The 25,964-nt window shown below is 38.5% G+C and overlaps 2 protein-coding genes across 2 annotated transcripts; both read right to left on the bottom strand.

Annotated features, from left to right (window-relative positions):
* Positions 1-4,670: 4,670 nt before the first annotated feature.
* LOC129600977 (insulin-like peptide receptor) lies at positions 4,671-21,055 on the bottom strand. Its single transcript, XM_055499668.1, has 17 exons — positions 20,885-21,055; positions 19,643-19,803; positions 18,880-19,063; positions 18,529-18,636; positions 17,654-17,805; positions 16,373-16,622; positions 15,479-15,727; positions 14,666-14,932; positions 13,590-14,074; positions 12,987-13,098; positions 12,169-12,362; positions 9,623-9,900; positions 8,657-8,855; positions 8,207-8,271; positions 6,816-7,162; positions 5,144-5,412; positions 4,671-4,754 (listed from the first exon to the last, which is right to left on the bottom strand). Exons 1-17 carry the CDS (start codon positions 20,913-20,915, stop codon positions 4,686-4,688), a joined length of 3,420 nt encoding a protein of 1,139 aa, XP_055355643.1. The 5' UTR covers positions 20,916-21,055; the 3' UTR covers positions 4,671-4,685.
* On the bottom strand, positions 21,031-23,719 carry LOC129600991 (insulin-like receptor). The gene is given in 3 exon segments (XM_055499682.1): positions 21,031-21,363; positions 21,365-21,453; positions 23,500-23,719. Coding segments are annotated over 3 exon segments (642 nt in total).
* Positions 23,720-25,964: the final 2,245 nt, after the last annotated feature.

Raw genomic sequence — 25,964 nt, 5'->3', positions numbered from 1 at the left:
TTTGGTGTTCCTAGGATTCTGGGATTTCATAGGTTATCTAGGTATCCGTTGGTATTCTGAGAAACCTAAGAAACCTCAGAATCCTAAGAAACCTAAAAGACCTAAGAAACCTGAAACCTAAGAAAACATGAAGAAACGTAAGAAGACATAAGAAACATAAGAAACGCCTAAATCCAAGTCTGTGTCATAAAATCCAAGTTTTAGAGTCCAAGTAAAGTCCAGTTTTAAATGAAGTCCAAGTCCAAGTGAAGTCCGAGTTTTAGAGTCCAAGTGAAGTCCAAGTCCAAGTTTCAGTAGTCCAAGTCCGAGCTTGAGCGTGGGCCGTTAGTTCAGTGTTGTCATTGGACACCAGTCAGCTCACCGACCAGATGGGCTAGCACAGGTTCACACTACTTAAAATGATCAAAATTTAAACATTGAAAAAACATCCAAAATCGTTAGTCCCATTAGTGATCTTAGGGCGTGCAGTTAGTGTACCCAAAACCGCAGCTGCATTTCCTCTGACTACTGCAAGGCTTAAGCGCTGCCTTAAGAAGGCCGTAGATCGGGGTTTTTCGGTAATTTCGCGGATCTTATAGCCGGCGAAACGGATGAGCTCAGCAAAAGATACTGCAAACGTCCCGAATGTTTCGACCGCCAGAGGTAGAAAAAATATATCCCAGATCTTCGACGAAAGCATATTTGTTGCGCTTACCCTTTTCAGCCAACTGGGCCACGCTTCCGGCTTTCCTTGAACTGGCACTAACGTGGGACATGGCCACAGTTTCCTAGCATGTCGCATCCCATACAACCGCCCTTCCATCGCGCACGGGAACGGGGAATCAAAGTCATGCCATCTGGCCGCTTGCCCTCTGTATCTGAAAGGCCAGTTGGTACCGAGTACAAGCTTGTCCGGTAATTTCTGCCGGTTCAATACAGCGAAATATACAAATTTGCGTGTTACGCCAGACTCTATGCTACGGCGCGCCACGCCACACTACTTGAATACGTAACATGCATCTGGCTGGCTGGTAGCTTGGTGCACGCCAGATAATTTATTGAGAATAACAGTGACTGCCTGGCTGAAGGTGGTTAGAAAATTGTCGGTGTAGTAATGGACAATCTATCTGCGGAGCGCATTTAGGCAATCCGATAAGCGTAGTGACGTGGCCATCATTTTAAGCGCAAATTTCGCGCTAGCTGTACCTTTACGACAGAAATTGCCGGACAAGCTTGTACAGACTGACCGGGAGATCCGGCAATCTCAAGCCCGCGTTTGACTTCGTTGTTTAGTTCAACGTGCCGCGACCATCTCCCCTTACTGCTTGAACATGACAACCCGTGATGGCCATTAGATTCCACAATGGTTCCGCAGTTCACGCATGGGTGTTCCTCTATCACAGGGAGTCCGAAACGAAGCACCACGCCAATTCTGATCTCCTCGTCCCGCAGAAATGTGTGCAGGTTCGGTGCTGCGAGAGCGTTCACCTATGCGCCCGAGTCGCGGTGTAATGCAGCGAGCAGCACTGCTTTTTCCGTTTCACCCGTGGCTCCTGCTTTCAATGCAGATACAACAACGTCTATTGCCGGCCGGTCCCATGCATACTGAAAGTTCCTGCTGTATTGAGGAGGAGGTTCACAATCTGTCCATTCCTTCCGCTGTCGTACAACAGGATCCAGAAGCGCTACCGTCGCAGGCTGGTAGATTTCCGAAACCAAGGTTACCACTGAATGCGCCGATGCCGAAAAGGCAGGGAAAACAAGCGATTTTATGGTCCGTAGTCCCAGTCCATCGTCTCTTACCGGAAGCGTCATTGGGCTCCATTGGATGTCATTCACACGGATGTTCAATGTGAATGACATCCAATGGAGCCGATGTTGTCATTTGATTAAACACCGGTGCAGGTCAAGACGTGACAGTATTCTCCCTCTTGTCAAGAATAACTTTCTTAACAAAGAATGACTAACTACAGATATGCTATGTACCTCTGTAATAATTCAAATGTTAAATAACTATAATCCAAATTTATTTTGGAAATGGCAGCAATAAATTACCGTTAATTAAACAAAATTTAATGTAATATTCAGAAATTCGGGAGAGGGTAAACCAGCATTCTGGATGGGATTTCAGCTTACCTGTCCGTGTACTGTAACCGTTGCGCTTCGATTGCGCGCGCGCAACCATTATCCAAAACTAACTCTCCTGCACAGTTCATCAAAATATTTGTATGCTGGGACCAAAAGTACATCCAACGAATATGTCAACTGTTTTGTGTAGAGGAATATCTCTTCTTTTAACCCTAACTGGAGATAAATAATTCTGCTTAGCTGAAAAGCAGCAGTTTTTAATTTCACGGAGTGGGTAATTTCAAATTTCCGCTTTCCAGGACATTCTCGAAATCTACCCAATTTTTCAAAATAGTTCATAAAACCGTTGATTCTCAAGATAATCTTGGTTTGACTTCAAACTGCTATGTCAAAAAACATTGCTCTTTCGCACAAAGCACAGGCACTGGTGGGATCCCGCATCCAGCGCACCATGGTACGTCAGACCGGCATTTTGTTCAGCCACCCAGTAATTGTAAGGGCTTAGTGCTTTTCAGTGGTGGTACAGTGGTTTGCGAAGCGAGAGGTCCGCGGCTCAGGTCCCGATATGCAAAACGCAAAAACTTGCGGCACGTGGGCAAAAGTGATGGTCTGCGCGTACAGAACAAGCCTGCTCCTACAGTGGCATACAGTGGTAGAGGTCAACTGCATTTGGGTAACCGATACGCATCGGGTAACGAGGAAACGCGTAACAAACTATCCATGACTCAGCGAAAAAATTATCGTCCAATCGAAATTACCGTCCAATCGAGTACGCTTCTGTGCCAAGCAAAAAAACTGAACAATAAACCCCACTGTCGACGCTCTAACGTGGTGAATGTGGTGTTAGGCCCAAAAAAATTCTGAGTTTAAGAATGCAGATCGCCATAAGGGAAAAAAATGCCACGAGATAATATGTTTTGAAACCTGGGACACGAAAACTGTTCACATGATGTTGCAAACAAACGAGCGCAGCTGAATTTTTTCCAAAATCTTTGGTTGATTGTGGGAGTTAACAAAATTCGCATTCCAACGAGCCTACATAGTTAACGGTGCGGCAACCGGACCGCGAGAAAGAAACCAAAACGGTAAACCGACATTTTGTTCTGCCACCCGGTATAACTTTTATCGCCGCAGCTGTTGCCAGTTGCCACTGCACTACGACAATCGACAATGGTTCCATGCACATGGTGTGTGCATCGAGCAGGACTTACACAGATCGGCACAATAATAATAACTCAAGTTGTGAATAATCGGTGTGTATTCGTGAATGTGACACCGGGTACAGTAATTTTGTTTTTTTCTTGCTGCTGCGCAATTTGAAGCAGGTTTGACATGCGAAATATTACTTACAGTAATTCCAAGTTTCCAACCTATACGGTTTATTATTGTCTGTGAATTTATTATTTCTTACGGAATTTATTTCTGTTAAGCAGTTTATTGTCGATTTATTCATCGATTTATTGCTCGTGTCCATTTATTCATATCGATTTATTGCTTAATGTACTAGTATTTATAAATTTTCCGCCTAGTTGTTTTATTATTTTTGAATTTATTTTGATTAAGCAGGTTATTGTCGATTTACTCGTATAATCGTATTCATCGATTTATTAGTAGTGCCTGTTTATTAATAATAATATGAACTTATTGTCAATATAATTACAAATGGTATACCTGTTAGTTTTATTGTGTTGAATTTATTATTTAGTATGGATTTATTTTTATCAGGCAGTTTGTTGTCGATGTATTTATCCATATATTATCGCATAATTAATCGATTACTTTATAAATTTAATTTCTTCATTTTAATCAGTAATTATCGGATACAAACACAACAACCGCCCCGATACATCATTTAATCGGAATTAAAAACCAGCGCAAATTCCCCCGGATGTAGACCAGCAAAGAAATACAAATACTCTGCGTGAGAAGATACAGAGAAAAACGAGAGAGAAAAAAACCACCCCCGGCCGCAAAAAAAATAATAACGCAACACAAGCAATAAAAATTACAAAAACCATTCCACCCACCTAACCCCGCCCCTCTTTGGTACCACGCCCCCTACATTTTCTGCATCAGTACAGCGTGATCAGTCCGTTGGCCGTGATCTTATCGCCGCCGTTGTTCAGCCGCGGAAAATGCCCGGGTCCGTCTTTCAGCGGTGGGGAATTCTTCTCGCCGGTCCCGTTCTCGTGGACGATGACCACCGGCTCCAGGTTGGCCGCCGGGGGCGGGGCCTCCAAGAGGGAGGCCGTCTCCGCCGGTTCCGCGTCCGCGTCGGCCTCGGCGTCGTCGAGGGACTGCAGGGCCTCGGGGTCGCGCAGCAGACTGATGACGCGCGCGCCGAGGTCACGCAGCTCGTGCCCGGCCAGCGCCGTCCCGCCCAGGGCGGCGGCGGCGTCGGTGGGCGGGGTGACGTCGTTGACGTCCACCGTGCTAAAGTAGGAGACCTGCTTGAAGCCGGCGCTCAGGGCGTCCAGCTCCAACAAGCCCTCGATGATCTGCAATTTTTTTACAAACTTTATTATGATTTTTTAAGGGATTTTCTTAATAAATTCCCTGCAAAATAATCCCCATTTTTTTACAATTTTTGTAATAATTTTAGCTCAAAGTTGCCGTAATTATTTTTTATTAATTATCGTTGGCATTCTACAATTTACCACGGCCAACTTTAACAAGCCCTCGATGATCTGCAATTTTTTTAAATAGATTTTATTTGATTTTCTGATGGATTTCTCTATACTAACTCTATGCAAGTATTCCCCATTTTTCAGCTGAAAGCAACCGTAATTTCATATACCGAATATCGTTTATTTTCTCTTTTTTGATTCTATGTTTGACAAGTATTTTCTTTACATCCTGATTTTTGTTTATTTTTGTTTATATTCTAAAATTGTACACAAGTGTACAGAATTTTCCCTACCAAGCTGGCACAATTTTCCTCCAATAAATTAACCTGATTTTCATCAGATTTGTACACCCTTTCGTTAATTTTTTATATCGGAGTTTTAATTTATTTTCGAAATCTTTTTTCTATTTATTTTTTTACTTATTTGTCTAATTTTATCCTGTGACTGACCTGTAGGAAGGTGGGGCGGTTGTGGACCTGGAAGGACCAGCAGCGCGTCATAATGTCGTAGATGTGGTCGGGGCAGTTCTCGGGACGCGGCATAAGGCGGCCCTCCAGGACGAAGTGCAGCACCTGCTCGTTGGATAATCCCTGGTACGGCTGCGCCGCCAGCGTCACAATCTCCCACAACACCACGCCGAACGACCACACGTCCGACTCGCTGGTGAACAGGCCGTCCTTCAGCGACTCCGGCGCCATCCACCGCACCGGCAATAATCCTATGCAATTCAATTATTTATTTTTTAACTGATTCAATTCACTTGGATATATATTTTTTCATGGCGTATTTTAAAATTTTCTTATCTTTTCAACTTTTATTTTTTGAATTTACCCTATAATTTTAATTCTGTATTTTACTCTGCATTTTCTTTCCACCGCACCGGCAATAAGTTAATTTAATCATATAACGAAATTTAACTCCTATAAATTACTTTGACTGATTTAACCTGATATGTAATTTTTCATGTAATTTTTCCATAAAATATTTCCGTTTTGAATTTGTCTGTAATTTTAATTCTGTATTTTATTCTGCGTTTTATTTCCACCGCGCCGGGAACAACTGTGTGCAACCAGCACAATTTCTCATTTACGGGCCACATTTAACCTATATATCCAGAAGAATTTTTTTCTCGTAATTATACTACTTTATCCAATTAATTTATTCATTTATTCATTGCTAATATAATTACTAGTTTTCTCTAATCTAAAAAATTCTTTATTTTTATAACAATAATTATTTCGCACCGGCAGCAACCCTGTCACCCAGCACAGCTTCTTTAATTTTCTCAGCTTAAACCGAATTAATTTTAATTTTCGTATTTTCATTTATTCATGATTAAACGTCTTAATTTTCTCAAGACCACGCGATCGGTCTGTTATTGGGTTTCGTAGTGTACTGGCTTACCACCAGGAAACGAGACGACGTATAGAAACTAAAGATGTCTAACGTATTAACGTTGACCAAAATTCAGCGAAAAGCGCAATTCAAATTAAAAATAATTTTCTCTTCACCTCTGTTTTAATATCTTTTTTCATTTCAATGTTTTCTACATGTATTTTTTATGAATGCTGTAAATTGCGGGAACAGCATAACTTTCAAAAAACGCAAACGTTTTAAAATCTGCAAATTTTCGGGAATACTGACATAATTTTACGAAACATCTGCAAATTTCGGAACTCAAACTGACGCCAATTAATCCGGGAATTTACACAAAATCTCCGGCGCTTCCCTGAAATTCGAAAACTACCTAATTTTCGGAAATCATAAAATTAAAATTTCGTAAAGTTCTGTAAACTGCAGAAACAGAAACAAAAACTAAACGCCAAAAATGTATATACAACCCGCGGAAATGAATACTAAAAATAAATACAAAAAATCTATACACTGCGGAAATAATTGCCAAAATAAATACAGTTGCGGAAATAAATAAATGCAAATAAATAAATGCGGCAATAAATGCAAACAATTTAACCTGTAGAGTGCGGAAATAAATACAAAAAATTTAAAATAATTGCGGCAACAAATTAACAGAACTCGGCAATAAATGCAAAACATTTCGCAAAATCTGTAGATTGCAGAAATAAATGCAAGAAAAATCAACCAGATAAACCGCACACTCACCTTTGCCGCCCTTGCGGTAATAGTCCGTCTCGTAGACGTCGCGCGTCATCCCGAAATCGCCGATCTTCACGGTGAGATCGTCGGCGACCATGCAGTTGCGGGCGGCCAGATCGCGGTGGACGAATTTGCGGCTGTGGATGTAGGCCATCCCGTCGCAGATCTCGCCGGCCATCTGCAGCATGCGGCTGACCGCCGGCGGCCGGCGGTCGGGTTTGTCGTCCTCCGGGCGCTGATTGCGCAGCCAGGTCTTCAGATCGGAGCTGGCCATGTACTCCATGATCACCCACACCGGCTGCCCTTCGGATACGATGCCCAGCAGCTTCACCACGTGATGACACCGGAAATTCCTACAGATTACCGCAAAAATTGATTCCGGAATTTTTTGGGGATATTACTGACAGTTTCCGGTATTTTTCATGCAATTGTTACGGCCGCTCTTCTCTGCAAATGACGAGGCTTCGAGCCACTGCACTACGGCAACCGTTACGGACAGCATCACATTTTTCCAATTACTTAAAGGCTGTTGTTCAACTTTTAATTTTATGTTGTTATTGTAAAAAAATTTTTAAAACTTTTACAAAATTTCTTGGAACTTTTTTTAATTTTCAAATAACACGGGAAATTCCTATACCTTCACAAAAAAATTACTTCCGCATTTTTTTTTTAAAATTATCCAGTTCCCGGCATTTTTATTCAATTGTTACAACCGTTTCTGCCAAAAGAGCCAATGCACTCCCGCCACTGCACTACGGCAACCGCCAGTGAAAGCTTTATATTTTTCCAACTAAATGCTACAGGTAAGTTTAATTTCTTTATTTAGTATAAAAAATTTTCAACCTACATAAATTTAAATTTTTTAAAGACACCGGAAATTTCTACACATGCACATGAAAAATAATTAGAGAATTTTATTAGGAAAAAGTTATGGCAATTACCAGCAGCAATTATTACGTGCACGGTGGGCCATCTTGAAAAAACTTTCAAGCCACGACACTACGAAAACGGTTCAACAGCAGCATTAACGTTTTCCCATTCAATTTAAAGAATTAAACTATTTCTCAAACCTGATTTGTTTAAATTTAATTTCTTTTAATTTCTTAACATGTCTGGATAAGGAAAAGAAATTCTTCCGTTTTGAATTAAAACAATTCCCAATTTATCAAAGAAAGAAAATAGTAAAACCGTAATAATTTTTTCATCATTTATTGTCATCGAGTTAAATGCGAAAAATCATAAACGAATTTATTTCGAGCAAATTCACCGTGAAAACCACCTAGTTAATAACTGAATTTAGTTTTTATTAATTTATTTAGCAAATAATTTACTGCTATTCGTATTTCACATAAACATCAGCCAAATAATTGCGAAATAAATCTGCGTAATTGACTGACTTCATAATGGAAGCCTCCTGTAGGAAGAAATTGCGCTCCGACGGCGATTTGGCCTCATCCACTTCCTGTAGCACAACCAACAGAATTTACGCAGGCCAACAGATTAGTTTAATAATTATCAATTGTTAATAATCATAACTAACAATACTTCTATCAATCATAACTAACAGGCTGATCAATAGTAAAAATAAATTATTATTAACACAATAATTGTTCATAATAATTTATTATTATAATTTAATTTCATAAATTATTACCAACAATAATTGTTAAAATAAAATTTATTAATATAATTTAGTTTCATACATTATTATTACCATTTACCAGTAATTGTTAATAATACTTGATTAATACTATTTATCAGCAATAAAATTAATCATAAAAATAATTACTGAAAGTAGTTATTTTATATTGGTTTTAATTTATTACGAAAGCAATCTGCGGCGGTACCTTGATGGCGACGAGGAGGCGCTCGACGCCGGCGATGATGTTCTTGGCGATGCCCTCGTACACGTCGCCGAAGGTGCCCGAGCCGATCTTCCGGCCGCGTTCGATGTTCTCCCGGGGCACCTCCCACTCGTCCGGCTTATACGCGTAATAATCCGGATTGATGGACACCACGTTCGGACTGGGCAGCGCCTTCTGCAGTCTGCACAAGCAACAGAGGAAAAATCAAGAAAAATCCTACGGGAATATTTCGACAAAATAAATCATTGCCGACACCATTTTAGGATCTCGAAAAAAAATTAAAGACAGAAGAGAAAGTACAAAATAAAATCTGAAATGTGAATCGTTCTACAAAATAAAGCAGGAAACAATTTTGGTCCAATATTTCTTTAACACATTACAAGAAAAAGTGTTAGTCAATTATTTCTAAAAATAAACCGTCAAAGAATCTTATTTGATAGATTTATGCACGACAAATCTCGAAAAATAAGTTTCCACAAAATTTTAATCAGAAAATTGTCACGGTAAAAATTTCTCAAAACTGCTGTTTTCAAACATTTCTCAAAACGTCTGTTCGAAACTGCAGAATACTGTCACGGTAAAAATTTCTTAAAACTAAAATTTTCAGAGCAAAATGTCGTTTGAAATATTTATAAAAAATCAATACAGAAAATCATCATGATGAAACAAATTTAAAAATCCAAACAAGTACAAATCAAATGTCCAAATCTTTTACAACAGTGAAATACTGAAAAATTCATGCTGTACTCAAAACTTTCAGGGGAAAAAAAAAACACTGGAAATATTATCAAAAACAGCTGATGAAAAATGTCCCGCGAAGCAATTTCAAAAAATAAATCAAGAAAAATTTCACTGCAATATTCCTAAAAAACAAGGTACAATATTTTCCACAAAAAAACCCACTAAACTCCCAGAAAATATTGCCGCCAAGCGGTATGTTGATGGTACCGTTTGCGGCAGACGTAGAAGACGCCGACGGCGATGAGGACGACGGCGAGGATGACGCCGACGACGATGCCGATGAGTGTGGGCATGCTGACGCCGGCCGCCGTGCTGGGCAGCGCCGCCAGCTCCACGAAGCGCGCCTCGGTCCACGAGCCGTTGCTGGCGAAGGAGGAGGCGCGCAGTCGGAAGGAATAATTCCCCGCCGCCGCGTGACTGAAATCCAGGATGGCGTGGCTGGCCGTGCGCTGCGTGCGCGGAATACACTCCATCTTCGATTTATTCTGCACCGAAAAAAAAACAACAACAATTCGTCATTAATTTCTTTTCCCATCAGAATCTCCATCGAATGTTTGTAAGTTATTTCCTGAATTATTCTCTTGGAAGCTCACTTATTTAAATAGATTTTCTATTAATAACGACTCGAAATGAAAATACTCCATTAAATACAAAATAAGAGTAGTAATATTAATAACACGCCATTAATGAGTTCAATGGAAAGTTCCTATTTTTCTTAATTTGTATTTGTAGTCATTTATATTACTATTAATCATAGCCCTGATTTGTGAAAAACTGTGATTAAAAAATGTTTCTATCAAAATAAACCATAAGAATAATCTAATAATACCAACGCCGCTATGTCGGCAAGTAACAAATAAATTCAAATAAATTATGCAATAAATCTGAACCAGGTTGGCTGGAATCAAACGATTTTGCACCTTCGTACATTAAATGAAAAAACAATAAATTTCGGCTACAATGAATCTGAACCAGGTTGGCTGGAATCAAACGATTTTGCACCTTCGTACATTAAATGAAAAAAAATAAATTTCGGCTACAATGAATCTGAACCAGGTTGGCTGGAATCAAACGATTTTGCACCTTCGTACATTAAATGAAAAAAGATAAATTTCGGCTACAATGAATCTGAACCAGGTTGGCTGGAATCAAACGATTTTGCACCTTCGTACATTAAATGAAAAAGATAAATTTCGGCTACAATGAATCTGAACCAGGTTGGCTGGAATCAAACGATTTTGCACCTTCGTACATTAAATGAAAAAAGATAAATTTCGGCTACAATGAATCTGAACCAGGTTGGCTGGAATCAAACGATTTTGCACCTTCGTACATTAAATGAAAAAAGATAAATTTCGGCTACAATGAATCTGAACCAGGTTGGCTGGAATCAAACGATTTTGCACCTTCGTACATTAAATGAAAAAAGATAAATTTCGGCTACAATGAATCTGAACCAGGTTGGCTGGAATCAAACGATTTTGCACCTTCGTACATTAAATGAAAAAAGATAAATTTCGGCTACAATGAATCTGAACCAGGTTGGCTGGAATCAAACGATTTTGCACCTTCGTACATTAAATGAAAAAAGATAAATTTCGGCTACAATGAATCTGAACCAGGTTGGCTGGAATCAAACGATTTTGCACCTTCGTACATTAAATGAAAAAAGATAAATTTCGGCTACAATGAATCTGAACCAGGTTGGCTGGAATCAAACGATTTTGCACCTTCGTACATTAAATGAAAAAGATAAATTTCGGCTACAATGAATCTGAACCAGGTTGGCTGGAATCAAACGATTTTGCACCTTCGTACATTAAATGAAAAAAATAAATTTCGGCTACAATGAATCTGAACCAGGTTGGCTGGAATCAAACGATTTTGCACCTTCGTACATTAAATGAAAAAGATAAATTTCGGCTACAATGAATCTGAACCAGGTTGGCTGGAATCAAACGATTTTGCACCTTCGTACATTAAATGAAAAAAAGATAAATTTCGGCTACAATGAATCTGAACCAGGTTGGCTGGAATCAAACGATTTTGCACCTTCGTACATTAAATGAAAAAAGATAAATTTCGGCTACAATGAATCTGAACCAGGTTGGCTGGAATCAAACGATTTTGCACCTTCGTACATTAAATGAAAAAGATAAATTTCGGCTACAATGAATCTGAACCAGGTTGGCTGGAATCAAACGATTTTGCACCTTCGTACATTAAATGAAAAAAGATAAATTTCGGCTACAATGAATCTGAACCAGGTTGGCTGGAATCAAACGATTTTGCACCTTCGTACATTAAATGAAAAAAAATAAATTTCGGCTACAATGAACTGGCATTACGTAGCAGCAAACTAGTTAACTGTGAGAGTTCCAATCATTTGCACCACTGCACTACGACACACTCGATACCGTACAAATATACGCATGGGCCAAAAATCACAAGCATTCGTTAACCAGTTAACCATCCAACTATTATAGGTTGTTTTTTTTTTAAATTTAAACTACTTTCAAAATTTCAAGAATTATCAGTATTTTTTATTTAAACTGTAAGTATTAATTACACAAATCCAGTATTATCAAAATAATATCAGATACATAATAATTAAAAATGGGTGAACTAAAAAAAAAAGCTAAAAACAAACGGAAATCATTAAATGTATTAAAATCAGGAAAAATCGGTGAATTTTCGGGTGAATAAAATGAATGAAGGAATGCCTAAGACGAGTAATGTTGTCGGTGAGGTACCTCTTTGTCGACGAGATGGTACTCGATCTCGACGGTGACGATGACGCCGTTGGGCTGGTGGGGATCCTTCCAGTACACGTGCACGTTGCGCGCGACGGCCACCTCGTCGGGATTGCCGCCGGCGCCGGCGCTGCTGCTGTTCACCTCGTTCAGCGACACGCGCACACTCGCCGAGGGAATGTCGTCCGCGCCGCCTGTTCACAAGGCCAACGCCACATATCAGCCACATTATTCCGCAGAAAAAAAGATATTATACAAAAAATATAATATAAATAAAATAATAGAAATAAATAATAATATAAACTATAATATAATATAAATATACCAAATAAATAATAATATATAATATAAATAATAAAAATTATTAAATAATTGTCGCGTACGCTAATACGATTTATTAATTTAGACTTTCAGCGCGCTATTCAACTGAGCAATTAATATTACAGAGGACAACATCATGAGTGTTGCTATGGCATACACTACAATAATATTATATTATTATTAATTATTTATATAATATAAATAATTATATCATATAAATATACAAATTCACCAAAACAAATTCACCAGCAAAACAAATATTATGCAGCATACAAAAAATAAAATACATTATGCAGTATAAATGTAATAAAATATTTAATATAAATTTATATATTATTTTAATAATATTTACTACGGATATAATTGAATGTATATTATTGAAAAATAAATATTTATTATAAACTGTATGTGTATTATGAAATAATGAAAATGTTTTTTTTTTAAATTCAAGAAAAAATTCTGAGTACAAAAATATATGTTTTGGTGTGTATTCTCACGTTTGGCGAGGGTTTGGCTGGGATTGGCGAAGGCCTCATCCGAGCAGAGCGGGTACATGTAGCTGTTGTTCTGGTCCGACGGCTCCGACGACGGCTCATGACACGCAAACACCTACAATAGTCAACTGTAAATCAAATAGCAAAAAAAAAGCAGCTTAATCAAGCTGCAACAATCAAGCAACTGTAAAACGATAAACAATCAGCTTTCTGACTCCCAATCAAACGCTTCATTAAATTATACCGCTAAATTGCAACTGGAATTAAAATGGTGAACTAAATACTATCGAAACACCATAACCGATAATTAACTGTTAATTAAACAGGAAAATCAATTATACTGCAAATTCTGCATAATTATAAATTACTATTAAATAAATTAATAAATAATTATACAATTACTACTATTACTTGTTAACAAATTCTGCGTAACATTATTAAGAAAATTCCTAGTAGGCAAATTAAACCATAATGTATGAGTGCAAAATGACGATCTAACGAAAGCAGAAAAAATTCAATAAGCAACAAATCACAGGAAAACAATAATTCACGAAAAATAAATACACAAATTGCATAAACTCCTTCACAATGCCAGAACCGCCTTACCGAAATGACATAATCGGTGAAATGGTGCAGCCCGCGGATGCGCCACTCGCGCGCATCACGCACCTGCGTCTCCCGGGCCTCCAGCTTGGGATTGGGCGTGGTGGTGCGGAGGGTCACCGGCGGCATCGTCAGCCCCGGCGGAATCGTCACCAGCAGCGTCCCATTCCCGTCCGCGGGGGCGGTGGTGTTCCGCGGGGCGCCGGTGGTCGGCAGGACACTGCCGGTGACCTGCCGCGCCCACCGCGAGCGCCCCGCGGCGGCGGTGTCGCGGCGCGCTCGCCCCCCGAAGTCGCCCTTGTAGAAGACGTTGTCCAGGATGAAGTTCTCCATGTCGATGGTGTCCTTCATCATCTCCTCGTCGGGGAGGCGTTGGACGGCGCCCGGGCCGCCGGGACCCCCCAGGGTGGCGTTGCAGGGGCACAGGTCGGGCCGGGGGGTGGTGGTGGTGGTCAGTTCTTCGAAGTAGTTGCGTGGACGCTGGATCGCTGTGAAAATATACCCGGAATGTTGGGAAAATGTTATGGAAATATTCCTTGAAAATTAATCCTATTAGACGGAAAAAATCCCAATAAAAATCTCCAGGAAAATAAATTGTACAAAAATCCAAAATATCAGTAGCGTTCACGAAATATTTGTTAAAAATATACTCGTACCAGTGTAGAACATATACCCATTAGTGACGGTATTACTGCAGAACTGACCACGAAACCTGATACCAAAATATTTCTAGCAAAATAAATAATGAGAAAATTTCTGAAATGCCCTAAAATATTTATAGCGGATTTTTAAAAAAAAACTGAATTCAAGAGAAATACTGTACGAAATATTTACAAATTTACAAATTTTCCAAAAAAACAAATTCCAGGAAAATCTGTGCCCAAAATGTTTCCAGAAAATAAACCATGAAAAATATTGTAATAGTACTTCTTAATACTAAATCCAACTGACCATGAACAGTAATACTGTACTAAAGCATTTGTAGCAAAATAATATAAAGAAAGAATTATTTGCTTCATATATACTTAAGTATATAAAATATTTGCTGCAAAACTATTTCTGCTAAAGTCACTTCTTACGTTGTTTGCAGTAGTTGCGCTCGGTGAGGCGGTCGGCGGGGGCGCGCGCCTTGTACCAGCGCACGCGGTAGTACGTCACCGGGCCGTTGGGCTCCTTGGGCGGCTTCCAGTAGACTTTGATGTCGTGCGGGCCGACGGACTCCGTGCGGACCTCCAGGGGCTTGCTGGGCTGCTTGGGCCGGGTGGTGAAGTACATGATGTCCGTCTGGCCGCCCTTCCGCTCCGTACTGATCGTAAACGTCGTCACGTACACCGCATACTGCCGCGCTGCACAAAAAAAATCTATTTAATTACGATTTTTTTTTAAAAATTCCGTTCGGAATTAGATCATAAGAAAAAAAAACATTTGATAACGATTTATTTAAAAAATTCCATGGGGAAAAAATCCCTAATTCGCCCTGGAAAAAAAGGAGAATAAATATTCAATACAAAATTAAAAATCTTAAAGAAATTCACAAGAAATTCTTCGAATGTTAGACTAAACTATAGTCGTAGTACAGGAAATTCTATCGTGACATAAATCTGAATTCTGCACTACCTGTTTTTAGGCATATGATAATAAAACATTTGCTGAAATACTGAATTAAAAACTAATCCGAATGATTGACAGGAGAAGAAAGTAAGAATTACATGGCCAAGCGATTTATTTCGCTATATTCTATGTACACTCAGCTGGAAAATAAAGCGCAAATTTTATCCGGAACATAAACAGCAAATTAACATTAACCTGTATCAAATTCCTTCTAAAAATACTCAGTAAAAAGTCAAAGAATGTTTTACGAATGAAGTACAGCCGAAAATCATTGTGCTGACCGGGTTTGAGCTTCTTGACGTCGATGCCGGCGGACTTGGTCAGCTCGCCGAGGTCGTGCGGGCCGACGTCGATGCGCTTCCACAGGTCGGAGGAGCAGGCGTCGCGGCCTTCGTACTTGCTCACGTTCTTCCCCGGCGCCTCGCGATAATACAGGATATAGCCCAGCAGCGCGCGGAAATCGTCCGCGCCCGCTTCCAGCTCGCGGAAGGTGCTAAAGGTCACCTCCACTTCGTTGTTCCACTGGTACACTGCAAACAAATAACAGAAAATAAATAACAATAAGATAGGAAATTAAAAATAAAAAATTCTAACAATTTAAAATACAGCAAAGTATTAAAAAACTATCAAATATAAAAAATTTTTATAAGTACCATTACAAAAAAAAACAGAAAATAAATATCAATAAGAAAGGAAATTAAAAATAAAAAATTATACAAATTAAACACAACAAATTAGTAAAAAACTATTAACTAAAAAATTTTATAAGTACCATTACATCAAATATAAATAAAAAAAGATATAAATAAGAAACTAAATAATAAAAATTATAATGAACAATTAAATAACAGAAAAAAATAAAAGAAGAACGGAATAATGACAAATAGTAACACAAATAACAACTTACATAGGAAAAAACATTAAAAAAATTACATAAATAACAACGTTAATAAGTCAAAATGAAAATAGGTATTAATTAATTTCACAAAAATAAAAAAACCAACGGAAATATGTAGCACAACAAACGAAAACATAATCTGCAATAAAATATAATAATAACAGAACTGCGAAGACATTAAATGGAGAAAAAACCGGTAAAAAAATTATTACAGAGAAAAATAAGAAAAAAATAGTAAAATTGCTGTATTAATTGCCAGATATTTATGTGATCGTACTGATGGATAGGATGGTGAGTTTGGTGATGTTGCAGGCCACGCGGTCGCCGTTGGAGGTCTCACTGATATCTTTGGTGGTATAGAATTTGCTGTGTTTGGTTTGAAGGAGGAAATCCTCGATTTTATACAGGCACAACCGCGGATTGTAGTGAAAGGACATGTTGGCCGCCTTGTTCGTGATCTCCAGCGGGGCGCGGTCCTTGAACTCGATGAGATTCTCCAGATTCTGGTTGTCCATCACTTGCAGCGCCTACCAATAGCATGTCCAGAAATTTAAAAAAAATAAATCCCAATTTCGCTATAATTATCGCTATCCCCGGAAATTGTCTCCCAGTTTTTCCCGCCAAAATGGAGCAATTTTTTTATTGTACAATTTTTTTGGCCATTTCTATTTCATTTAATCAGCTGTTTTTATTCGAGTTATTTCTTTTATCATTTTAATTTAACCCAAAAATTGTACACTGAGCAATTTTTTACCATGCTAATTTAGCAACCATGTTTATTAAATTTTAGGCAATGATTTTTTAACATTTTGATCTAAACAACAATTCCATTAAATTTTAGGCAATTTTTAACCATTTTAATAACACAATCATTTTTTTATTAAATTATTTAATATTTCAATTTAGGCAACCATCTTTAATGAATTCTTAGGCAATTTTTTTCCCATTTTAATTCAAGTAACCACTTTTATTTCAAGAAATTCTTGCTTCAAGCCTTGAAATGAATTCTTGAAATTCAAGTCTTGCAATTTTAAATGAAGCAACATTTTTATTCTAATCAATTCTCTAAGCATTTGCTTTGACATTTTCTTTCCAACTATTTTTATTCTTTTATTTAATTTAATAAAAAATTTAATTTAATTTAATAATAACTCTTTAATTTAATTTAATTATTAACAATTTTTGTATCATTTTAGTTTCAACAATAAAAAGGAACATTTATTTTGAGAAAATTTATTAATAATTTAATTTAAACAACCATACCGAGCAATTTCGGGAATATTTTTTCGTTGTGTAATTTACAACCTGAACGACTGTAATATTACGACATTAACTGCTTCCCACGCCGGTAATAAAATTATGCAACGGCATAAAAATGATCAACCGGCAAAATCGCATAAATATTCCGGCGTACGTTAACGGTGGATGATGAAATAACAAAACACTCAACAACGCAACCGCGACAATACCGTCACGCATTTCCCGGCCCGGCACGTAACGGCAAAATTGCGCATTGTCTGCGGAATGTCAACAGCGTGTTGTAAAAGAATGAACTTACATAACTGCCGAGGTAGAGGCGCTCGCCGCGGATGACGCGCAGACTCTTGAAGAAGCCCAGGGAGACCAGGGCGTGCGACTGCGCGATGCGGATGTAGTCCTTCACCTCCTCCAGATCCTCCAGCGCCTGCTCCAGCGCCGCCACCATCTGGTCTGTAATTTTGTACCAAACGAAGCCAATTACATGTAATATGCAATTAAATATATTTTTTGTGTGCGAAGTAATCAGAGTGAAAATTCAATTTATTTCTGCAAAATTAAACAGAGGAAACACTAAATTAACAGAAGTATTATGAAACGGAAGCGATTAAAAGATAAATTCTTTATTATAAAATTAAACAGGAAAAAACTATAGTTATTAGTACAAAATCAATCGAATTACAAATCACATTATATTTCTTATAACAAAATTAAACAGCTCAACAACTAAATTCTTTATTACCAAATTAAACAGAAAAAACTACAGTAAATAGCACAAAATTAAACGAAATAACAATCAAATTAAATTCTTTATTACAAAAGTAAACAGAAAAAAACTACAGTTATTAATACAAATTAAACGGAATAAAAATGAATTTAAATTTCTTATTTACAAAATTAAACAGCTCAATAACTAAATCTTATATTACAAAATTAAACAGAAAAAGACTACAGATTAAATTTAATTTATAAACGAAAAAATTTAATTAAGTTCCTCATTACATACAAAAATTACAAAAGACCAAAATCAAATTTGTCATTACAAAATTAATTAAATGAAAGAGAAAATCAAATTTATTATTACACGGTTTACAAAGTGAGAAATCAAATTATTTAGTACAAATTCGAATCAAATCCATTTGTACAAAATAAATTAAGCGAGCCACGCGAGCCTACCGCCTTTGCCGATCTGGATCTCCAGACTGCCGTTGATCACCGTGCAGCGCTGCTTGTATAGCTGCTCCGCTTCCGATGCCGTCCCGATGCTGATATTCATCGTGCAAACTACCGAAAACATATTAAAATTTTGTTCAAAATATTATCTAGCTATCGTTTAACGTTAAAGCCTCAACATAATTTTTCGTATATTTTAACATAATTATTCCTGAAAATATCTATCTTAAATAACAAAAATAATCGTAATATGAGCGTAGTAAAATTTAAATATTCCTGAAAATATTTATTTTACAAAATAATCAAAAATAATCGTAAATTATGAGTGTAGGAAAATCAGTTGATTTTGTTTACCTTTGGGGCAGGCTTTAATGCAGCCGATGCACTTGTTCTTATCGGTGGGATCATCGGTGAAGCGGTTGGGACAGGACGGGACGCACTGCTTACCCACGGCGGTCGCCGATCCGCTGTGCAGCTTGAAAGTGCCGCCGCGGTGTGCTCGGCACTGCTCCTCCGAAATACACCGCCGATCCGATAACTACCACGTGAAATTTATTTATTTCAACAAAAAACTCAGGCAAAAAAATGCAAAAAAAAATAGCGGAGAGACCACCCGATTTTATTTATATATTTATAAATTAATCATTATTATTTACTGCTTATTTGAATTTATTTTTTCCAAGAAAAGTTCATACAAAAAATGGGAAAAAATAGCGGACATAACATACGAATTTACTGATTGGTTAATTTTTATTATTATTTACATATTTTAATTTATTGTGTCAAAGAAATAATCATGCAAAAAATGGGGAAAACTAACGGAGACCATGCGAATTTATTTACTGGTTAATTCTTAATATTAATTACTAATTCTGATTTATTTTTTCAAAGAAAAAATCATGAAAAAAATCGAAAAAATCAGAAAACCATGATAAAAAGCGATGGGAAAAAACAGGGAATAGACCATGCGAATTTATTTGGTAATACTATTATTAAGCATTTATTTTATCAATTTATTTTCCAACAAAAAAAACGTGAAAAAATTCGGGGAAAATTAAAAAAATCACACAAAAAATGAGGAAAAAATGGCGGCAAGATAATGGCTTTTTGTACGTACTTTGTAGGTGAACTCGGGACAGACGTCCATGCAGGCGCCGTTATGGTGGACGGAGCGGCACACCAGGCATTCGTTGCGCGACGGCCCGTAGCAGCCGCTCAGGCAGTTGCGGTGACAGCAGCCGGCCACCCCGGCCCCCTCGCCGCTGCAGGTGGGCGGCGCTGCGGAACAGGAAATCGTATACAGTGTTAATTACTCAACAGGGGCTTCGCTGTTCTTCCGCCCAAAATAATTACAAGGCTTCCGTCGAGAAAAATAGCGGGCAGAGCAACACGATCGATGCCGCAGCCTTACAAGAATATTTACCGAATTATTCATGCCGAATGCCGATTCTTACAAAGAATTACAAATGTGGAACCACGCTTAAAAATCGATTAAAAAATACTCAATAAATAAAAAAATATAAAAAATAAAATTAATTTTAAGACAATTAAAACTGGCCGTGAAAATTCTCGTAATTACCAAATTCTGTTACGAAAATATGTCAATCACAATAAACGATTTAACAATCATTTTTAAATAACAGCATCCGTGGGACCAGAAGTAAAAACAAACACATGTTGCGCGATGGTAGCGAGAAAAAAACACCTAAAGTAGCGCCGCGTAACCGGAAGTGAAAAAGCGCATCTATGCGCATCGCTTGTATGATGCATTATTTTTTCAATCATTCCAGAAAGAAAACTCCCCAATAAACTAGCAAAATAAATTTCCTACAAAATTACAATGATTCTTCATTTTAACAAAAAAAGACAATTTATTTTACAAATTTATTATCGAGTTCTTTCTATGGAATATTTGAAAAAATAGTGCATCCTGGAAGCGAGGCGCACAGATGCGCTTCTCACTTCCGGTTATGCGGCTCTATTTGTTTTAAAAAAAATGACTTATAATTGCAATTATTTAAAATTATTATTATATTCTTTTAAATGAAGTACTGTTGTATTATTTTTCAAAATAAAGTTAACTGGAAAATTCGCCAATAAATTAGCAAAATAAATTTTCTAAAAATCACAATATATTTTCGATAAATCACAATAACTATTATTGTTATTTATTTAAAATTATTATTATTTTAAAATGAAGTATTATTGAATAATTTTCTTAAAACGAAGTATTATTGTATAATTTTCTTAAAACGAAGTATTATTATAAAATTCGCCAATAAATCATCAAAATAAATTTCCTAAAAATCACAATAATTAAAAAAAAATAAATCACTGCGACCGGAAGTCGCTCCCCTACCTTGCTGACACACCCCGGCCGTCCAGCACATGGGTCTTTGTATCCCCCCGGCGGAATCATAGAACCGCTCGCAATTCCCCGGACACACGTTCCCGCACAGTCCCGCCTCGCGATTCTCCCGGATGGAGATCTTCCCGTAGAAATCCTTATACACCACCTTGTACCAGTCCACCGTGTGCACGTGGCACAGCTGCCCGTTCCGCCAGATGAACACCCCGCCCCGCTGGATACTGACCAGCGCCGCCCCGCTGGATACTGACCAGCGCCACCAGCCCCACATTCTCCAGATCCATGTTCTCGAACAGCACCAGACTGTAGTCGCGCGCCATGCTGCGGCCGCGAATGACGGCGAGATTCGGGAATAAGGCCTGGAGGGATTTGACCCCGGTGACGCGGTACAGGAGGACGTAGTCGGTGACCTCGCGGAGCAGGGGGAAGCTGACGTTCTCCCAGGAGGTGCTGGCGTCGTCGAAGGGGACCGATGGACAGGTAGCCTTCGAGGACGGTGCAGCGGGAGAGCAGCGTCACGAGGGTGTCCACCTCCGTGTTGATGTCGATGCTGCCGCACACTGCAAACCAGCAGTTTATGTAATCCAATTTTTTTCCTATTATTTTTTAACAATTTTATCCGTTTTTTCTGATTTTCTCACTGTTTTATTTATCTTCGGGTTTTTATTCTGTATTTTCCGAATAATCTTTCCTCGCTATTTTTCCCGTTTTTCGTAATAATAAATTCACGCTTTCCCTATTTATTTAATTGCGCAGTTTTTTTATTTTTAACAACTTTATGGATTTTTCTGATTTTACTGTTTTATTACTTAATTTTATCCACCAGTCTTTATTCTGTATTTTCCGGATAATTCTTTCCTTGCAATTACATGTATTTCCGTTTTTCTAAATAATAAATTCATGCTTTCTCTATTTAATCAATTCTCTATTTTCAGATCATTTCCTAATAATTTTTTCTCAATTTTATGTTTTTTTCTTACTTTATTGTTTTATTTATTTTCGAGGTTTTCTGTGTACCTTCTAAATAATTCTTTCCTCGTTACTTTCTCAAATAAAACTTAATAGGAAAAAATATTGTTTTCCGGGAAAATAATTCCATCAGCCTGCTGTTCTCTATTTCTTCCAATTTTTTTCCGCATTATTTTTCTAATTTTTCCCCAATAAACTTAAGAAAACTAATGAGAGAGCCCTTAATGAAGACATAATTTACCCGCTTGCTATTCTCTATTTCTTCCGAATTTTTCCTGATTATTTTTCCAATATTTCCCTAGTACAAATCAGAAATTAGCCAGAAAAACCTTATTAAAAATAATTCACGGGCAATTTCCCTGACTGTCAAACGCCAATCCGAGCGCGACGGAATCCCTCCATCTCACCAATATTTCACCAGGTCATTATGCACCACGGCGTGCACTTTCACGCCAGGCCGACAACAAGCACCCCCCGTTACATAACCTCCCCTCTATCACTATCAGCACGTGCCCGGTCGTGTTTACCGGTCGCGCATCACCTCGCGATGCCTATCATGCAGGAATTCCGCGTTGATTACCGCTCTCGACGCGGCCGGTCAGCCAACGCACGGAACAACACGGGGATGGATATTTTCCTCCTCATAAAATGCAATTAATCCAGCCGCGCGCTTCCTGGCGCCGGGGCGGATATGGGGAAGCGAGACACACAGACTGTAGTTTCAGTATTATTGATTACGCCGCGGCCTGATAAATAGGCAAATGACGCTGATCGGATTAGATTCCCGACAAGGAATTCCCGGCGCTAGCGGGGGATACTCACACCGGTTGTATGCATAAAAAGCGTAATAAAAGCCTAGTTTTTATACGGTGTTGACACCTCTCGCGCGCTCTCACCACCACCGGCGGTCATTTGTTTTTAAATAAATAATCGATGGTGGATGGAATAACAAATTTATACCGCAATTTTATCCGGCGCTTGTAAATCATCACCGTGATATAAAAATTATCCCGGTGAAATTGGCGGAAAATAAGAATAAAATAAAGAATTAATTCCTGATTGAAATTTTAATACACAAACCAACCGCATGCATACAATTTTAATTACGCTATAAAAAATCGTCGAATTACAATTTTCTTCGATAAAATAATGGTTAAACTCCGATTCAAAAAATAAAACAGACGAAAATCTGGTTAAAGAGAACGAATAAATTCCTGATCGACATTTTAATAATTTCAAAAAATCCCATACGCCAGAAATAATCGCAGAATATTTCCTAATTAGAATTTTCTTCGATAAAATAATAAACAAATTTCCTATTCAAAAAATAATATTAGAACTGTTATCAATCACCGCTACTGATAATATAAGATATTCATAATAAAATTTTTATCATTTAAAATTTCAGCAGAACTGAGACTTCAAAATTCCAATAAACAAAAGTAAAAAAAAATATTTACAATCAGAGTTTTAATCAATAAAAAAATCGTAAGCACTCTCATAACCAAGAACTGCAACCCTCAAAAATTAAACTGAAAAAAATTCGGGAAAAAAATAAGAAATAGAAACAAAAAGGGGAGCAATACAAAAAAAAGGTAAAAATTCCAGTAAAATTCTAGTAAAGAATTTCCCCGTACCTTTTTCATTAGCCAGCCGCGGCGGGTCGGTAGGCGGCGGCGCCTGCCGCAGGACGGTCTTGCGGGTGGTGGGGGTGACCGCCTGGCGAATAAACCGTCGCATCTCGTCCTCCACGCTGCCGTCGCCCTGGGCGCCTTGCCCGCCGCGGGCGGCGTCCAGGCCGCTGACGAGGAGGAGACAGAGGAGCGCCAACGGCCGGATGGGGTCCACGATGAGCATTTCTTCCCTCCAGGAGCTATCTGCACACTACCCGATACCCAATTAACCCAATTATCCCATTCACCCGCACCGCGCATCCACCCTGCGGTCAGCCAACGATATTTCAAGCCTGATTACGCTTAATTAACGTCTGAAACGTATTATCGCTTGATATTCACCTACTTCCATTGCGTACCTGGTTTAATTGCCCATTAAATTATTATTGCAATTTTCTTCCGGGAAAAAAATCCCAACAGAGTATTAGCCAATGTTCTTTCGAAACAAATCCACATTTAATTACTATATATTCTTAGGATGATTCTTCTTAAATTGTCAGCCAACACTTACTCTTTTGAGAAAAATAATGACCATTTTAAATTTTTATGCAATACTCCAACGAAAAAAAACACCCCGTTGCACTGCTCAATATTCGTCCGCAAAAAATTAAAAATTATTATTCAAGGCTTTTCAGAAAACATTTCCACTGAATTATTCTTTCGAAACACTCGTAAAAAAATAATCCAAACGCTGCAAAACATTAGCAGGCCATGGAAAATCTGCAAAACTAAAAAAATCCCCGTAAAACCGTTTAATATTCTTTCGAAAAAATCCTTAAAATTCCCATTAAATTAATCCACTCTAAAAAAATTATAAAAAATCAACAGAAATGTTGAAAACATTAGTAGGCAATGGAAAACGTGTCCAATTAATTTACACATCAGGCTAATATTCCTTCACATAAATCTGATAAAAATCAAGACAATAAAACGCAGATTATTCGTTCACATATCATCGAAGAAAATAATACAATTTAAATCCGAATTTTCTGCGACGCTCTGAAAGAAATTCTGCGATTCTGATTAACAAATACATTTCCACACATTTAAAATTAATTTTAATATTTCTTAACTGCTTACGCACACTGTCTGCGTTATAAAAACGAATCAAAAAATGAGAAGATAAATTTTAAACAATTTTAATCATTAACAGAAAATCGGAAAATCGACAAAATCCTCTACGAGTTTCCCCCGCAAATCCCCACGTCAGCGTGATTATTTCATTTTCCGGGATTATTTCCCCTAACACCTTACACTATTCCACTTCTCCCAGGACGTCAGCACTTGCGAACTCACGGAGCAGCTGACGTACGGCGAATCCCGTTGGCAGACGAGTGGTGGGTGTCCGTTAACACTAATCACAGGGAAGACTGATGATGCGCCTCATCATCATGATCATCATCATTTCATCCACACGCATCAACACAGCACCACACTCTGTCCTCCATAGACCGGGCCCAATAACGCGTCAAGGTCGTCCCCTACCCGGGTCGCCAGGAGAAGAAGACGGAGGATCCCAATAAAAAGCGCGAGAACCGTCAAATCACAGGTTCTTCAGTCAACACACTACTTTCCGCACGACAGATAAAATTCGATAAAAAATCCAAGGAACAGGGATTCTGACCGTTTCAGCTTTGTACAAGTGACAGGTAAAAGATTAAAATCAGGAATAAAAAAACATCAAACAGACTGATCCCTAAATTGCGTAGGAAACTCCTAAAATGGCCCGTTTACGGATTTACTGCAGCGTCGCGCTGATGGAACGGTCATGTTTATACGGGCTTGTTTACCAGTTGAGTGGTGCGGTCATACGGTTGATACGGCTTGTCCGTTGCACTGGGTGTGTTGAATGCGGTGTTGTACGACCCGGTTGTACCGTGACTTCAATGCGCTGTTGTACGACCCGATTGTACCGTGACGTCAAGAGTGGGCGGGGCGATTGGTTGGTTGCTGGGAGGCGGCGTTGTGAACCGAACCAAAGCAGCCAATGACCGCCAATATGGACGAGAATAACAACTCACACCGCCGTTTCAGGGCGGTGGCAGCGGCAACACGGTTTTCACACTAGCCGCCGCTGTGGCGGGCGTGCTGTGCGACACACAGTGAATTTGTATTTTTCCGGTTCTGATAGAGCGTTCTGCTGCGGTAAGTGCTTGCCAAGGCGGGTGCGCTATGCGACACTCAGCGAATTTTCAGTTTCTTGGTTTTGGCGACCATTTTCTCGGTTTTTTCCAGTTGATTCGCTTTTATAGGATTGCTTACACAGCTGTTAACGAATTGTTGCTTTCAGTGCACGAAATTGTTTGTTGGAAGTAATTCAGCAAGCACAAGCGTTTATCGTGAATTTATCGCGTGATTCGGCAATCGATAGCTGATCGGCGGGAAAAATCCCACCGCATCCGGCTCACCTGGATTTCCGTTTGACGCTG

The sequence above is a fragment of the Paramacrobiotus metropolitanus genome, unplaced genomic scaffold (assembly GCF_019649055.1).
Source record: "Paramacrobiotus metropolitanus isolate TYO unplaced genomic scaffold, Prichtersi_v1.0 Parri_scaffold0000207, whole genome shotgun sequence".
NCBI classification, from domain to species: Eukaryota; Metazoa; Tardigrada; class Eutardigrada; order Parachela; family Macrobiotidae; genus Paramacrobiotus; species Paramacrobiotus metropolitanus.
The sequence above is the reverse complement of the archived record's forward strand: the minus strand, read 5'-3'. Positions and strand labels throughout refer to the sequence as shown.

Coding starts and splice junctions, on each gene's coding strand:
- LOC129600977 (XM_055499668.1), bottom strand. CDS start 20,915: ATGTGCTGGACGGCCGGGGTGTGTCAGCAAG. Junction 18,637..18,879: donor CATTAAAGCCTGCCCCAAAG/GTAAACAAAATC, acceptor TGTTTTCGGTAG/TTTGCACGATGAATATCAGC. Junction 13,099..13,589: donor TCACCGATTATGTCATTTCG/GTAAGGCGGTTC, acceptor TGACTATTGTAG/GTGTTTGCGTGTCATGAGCC.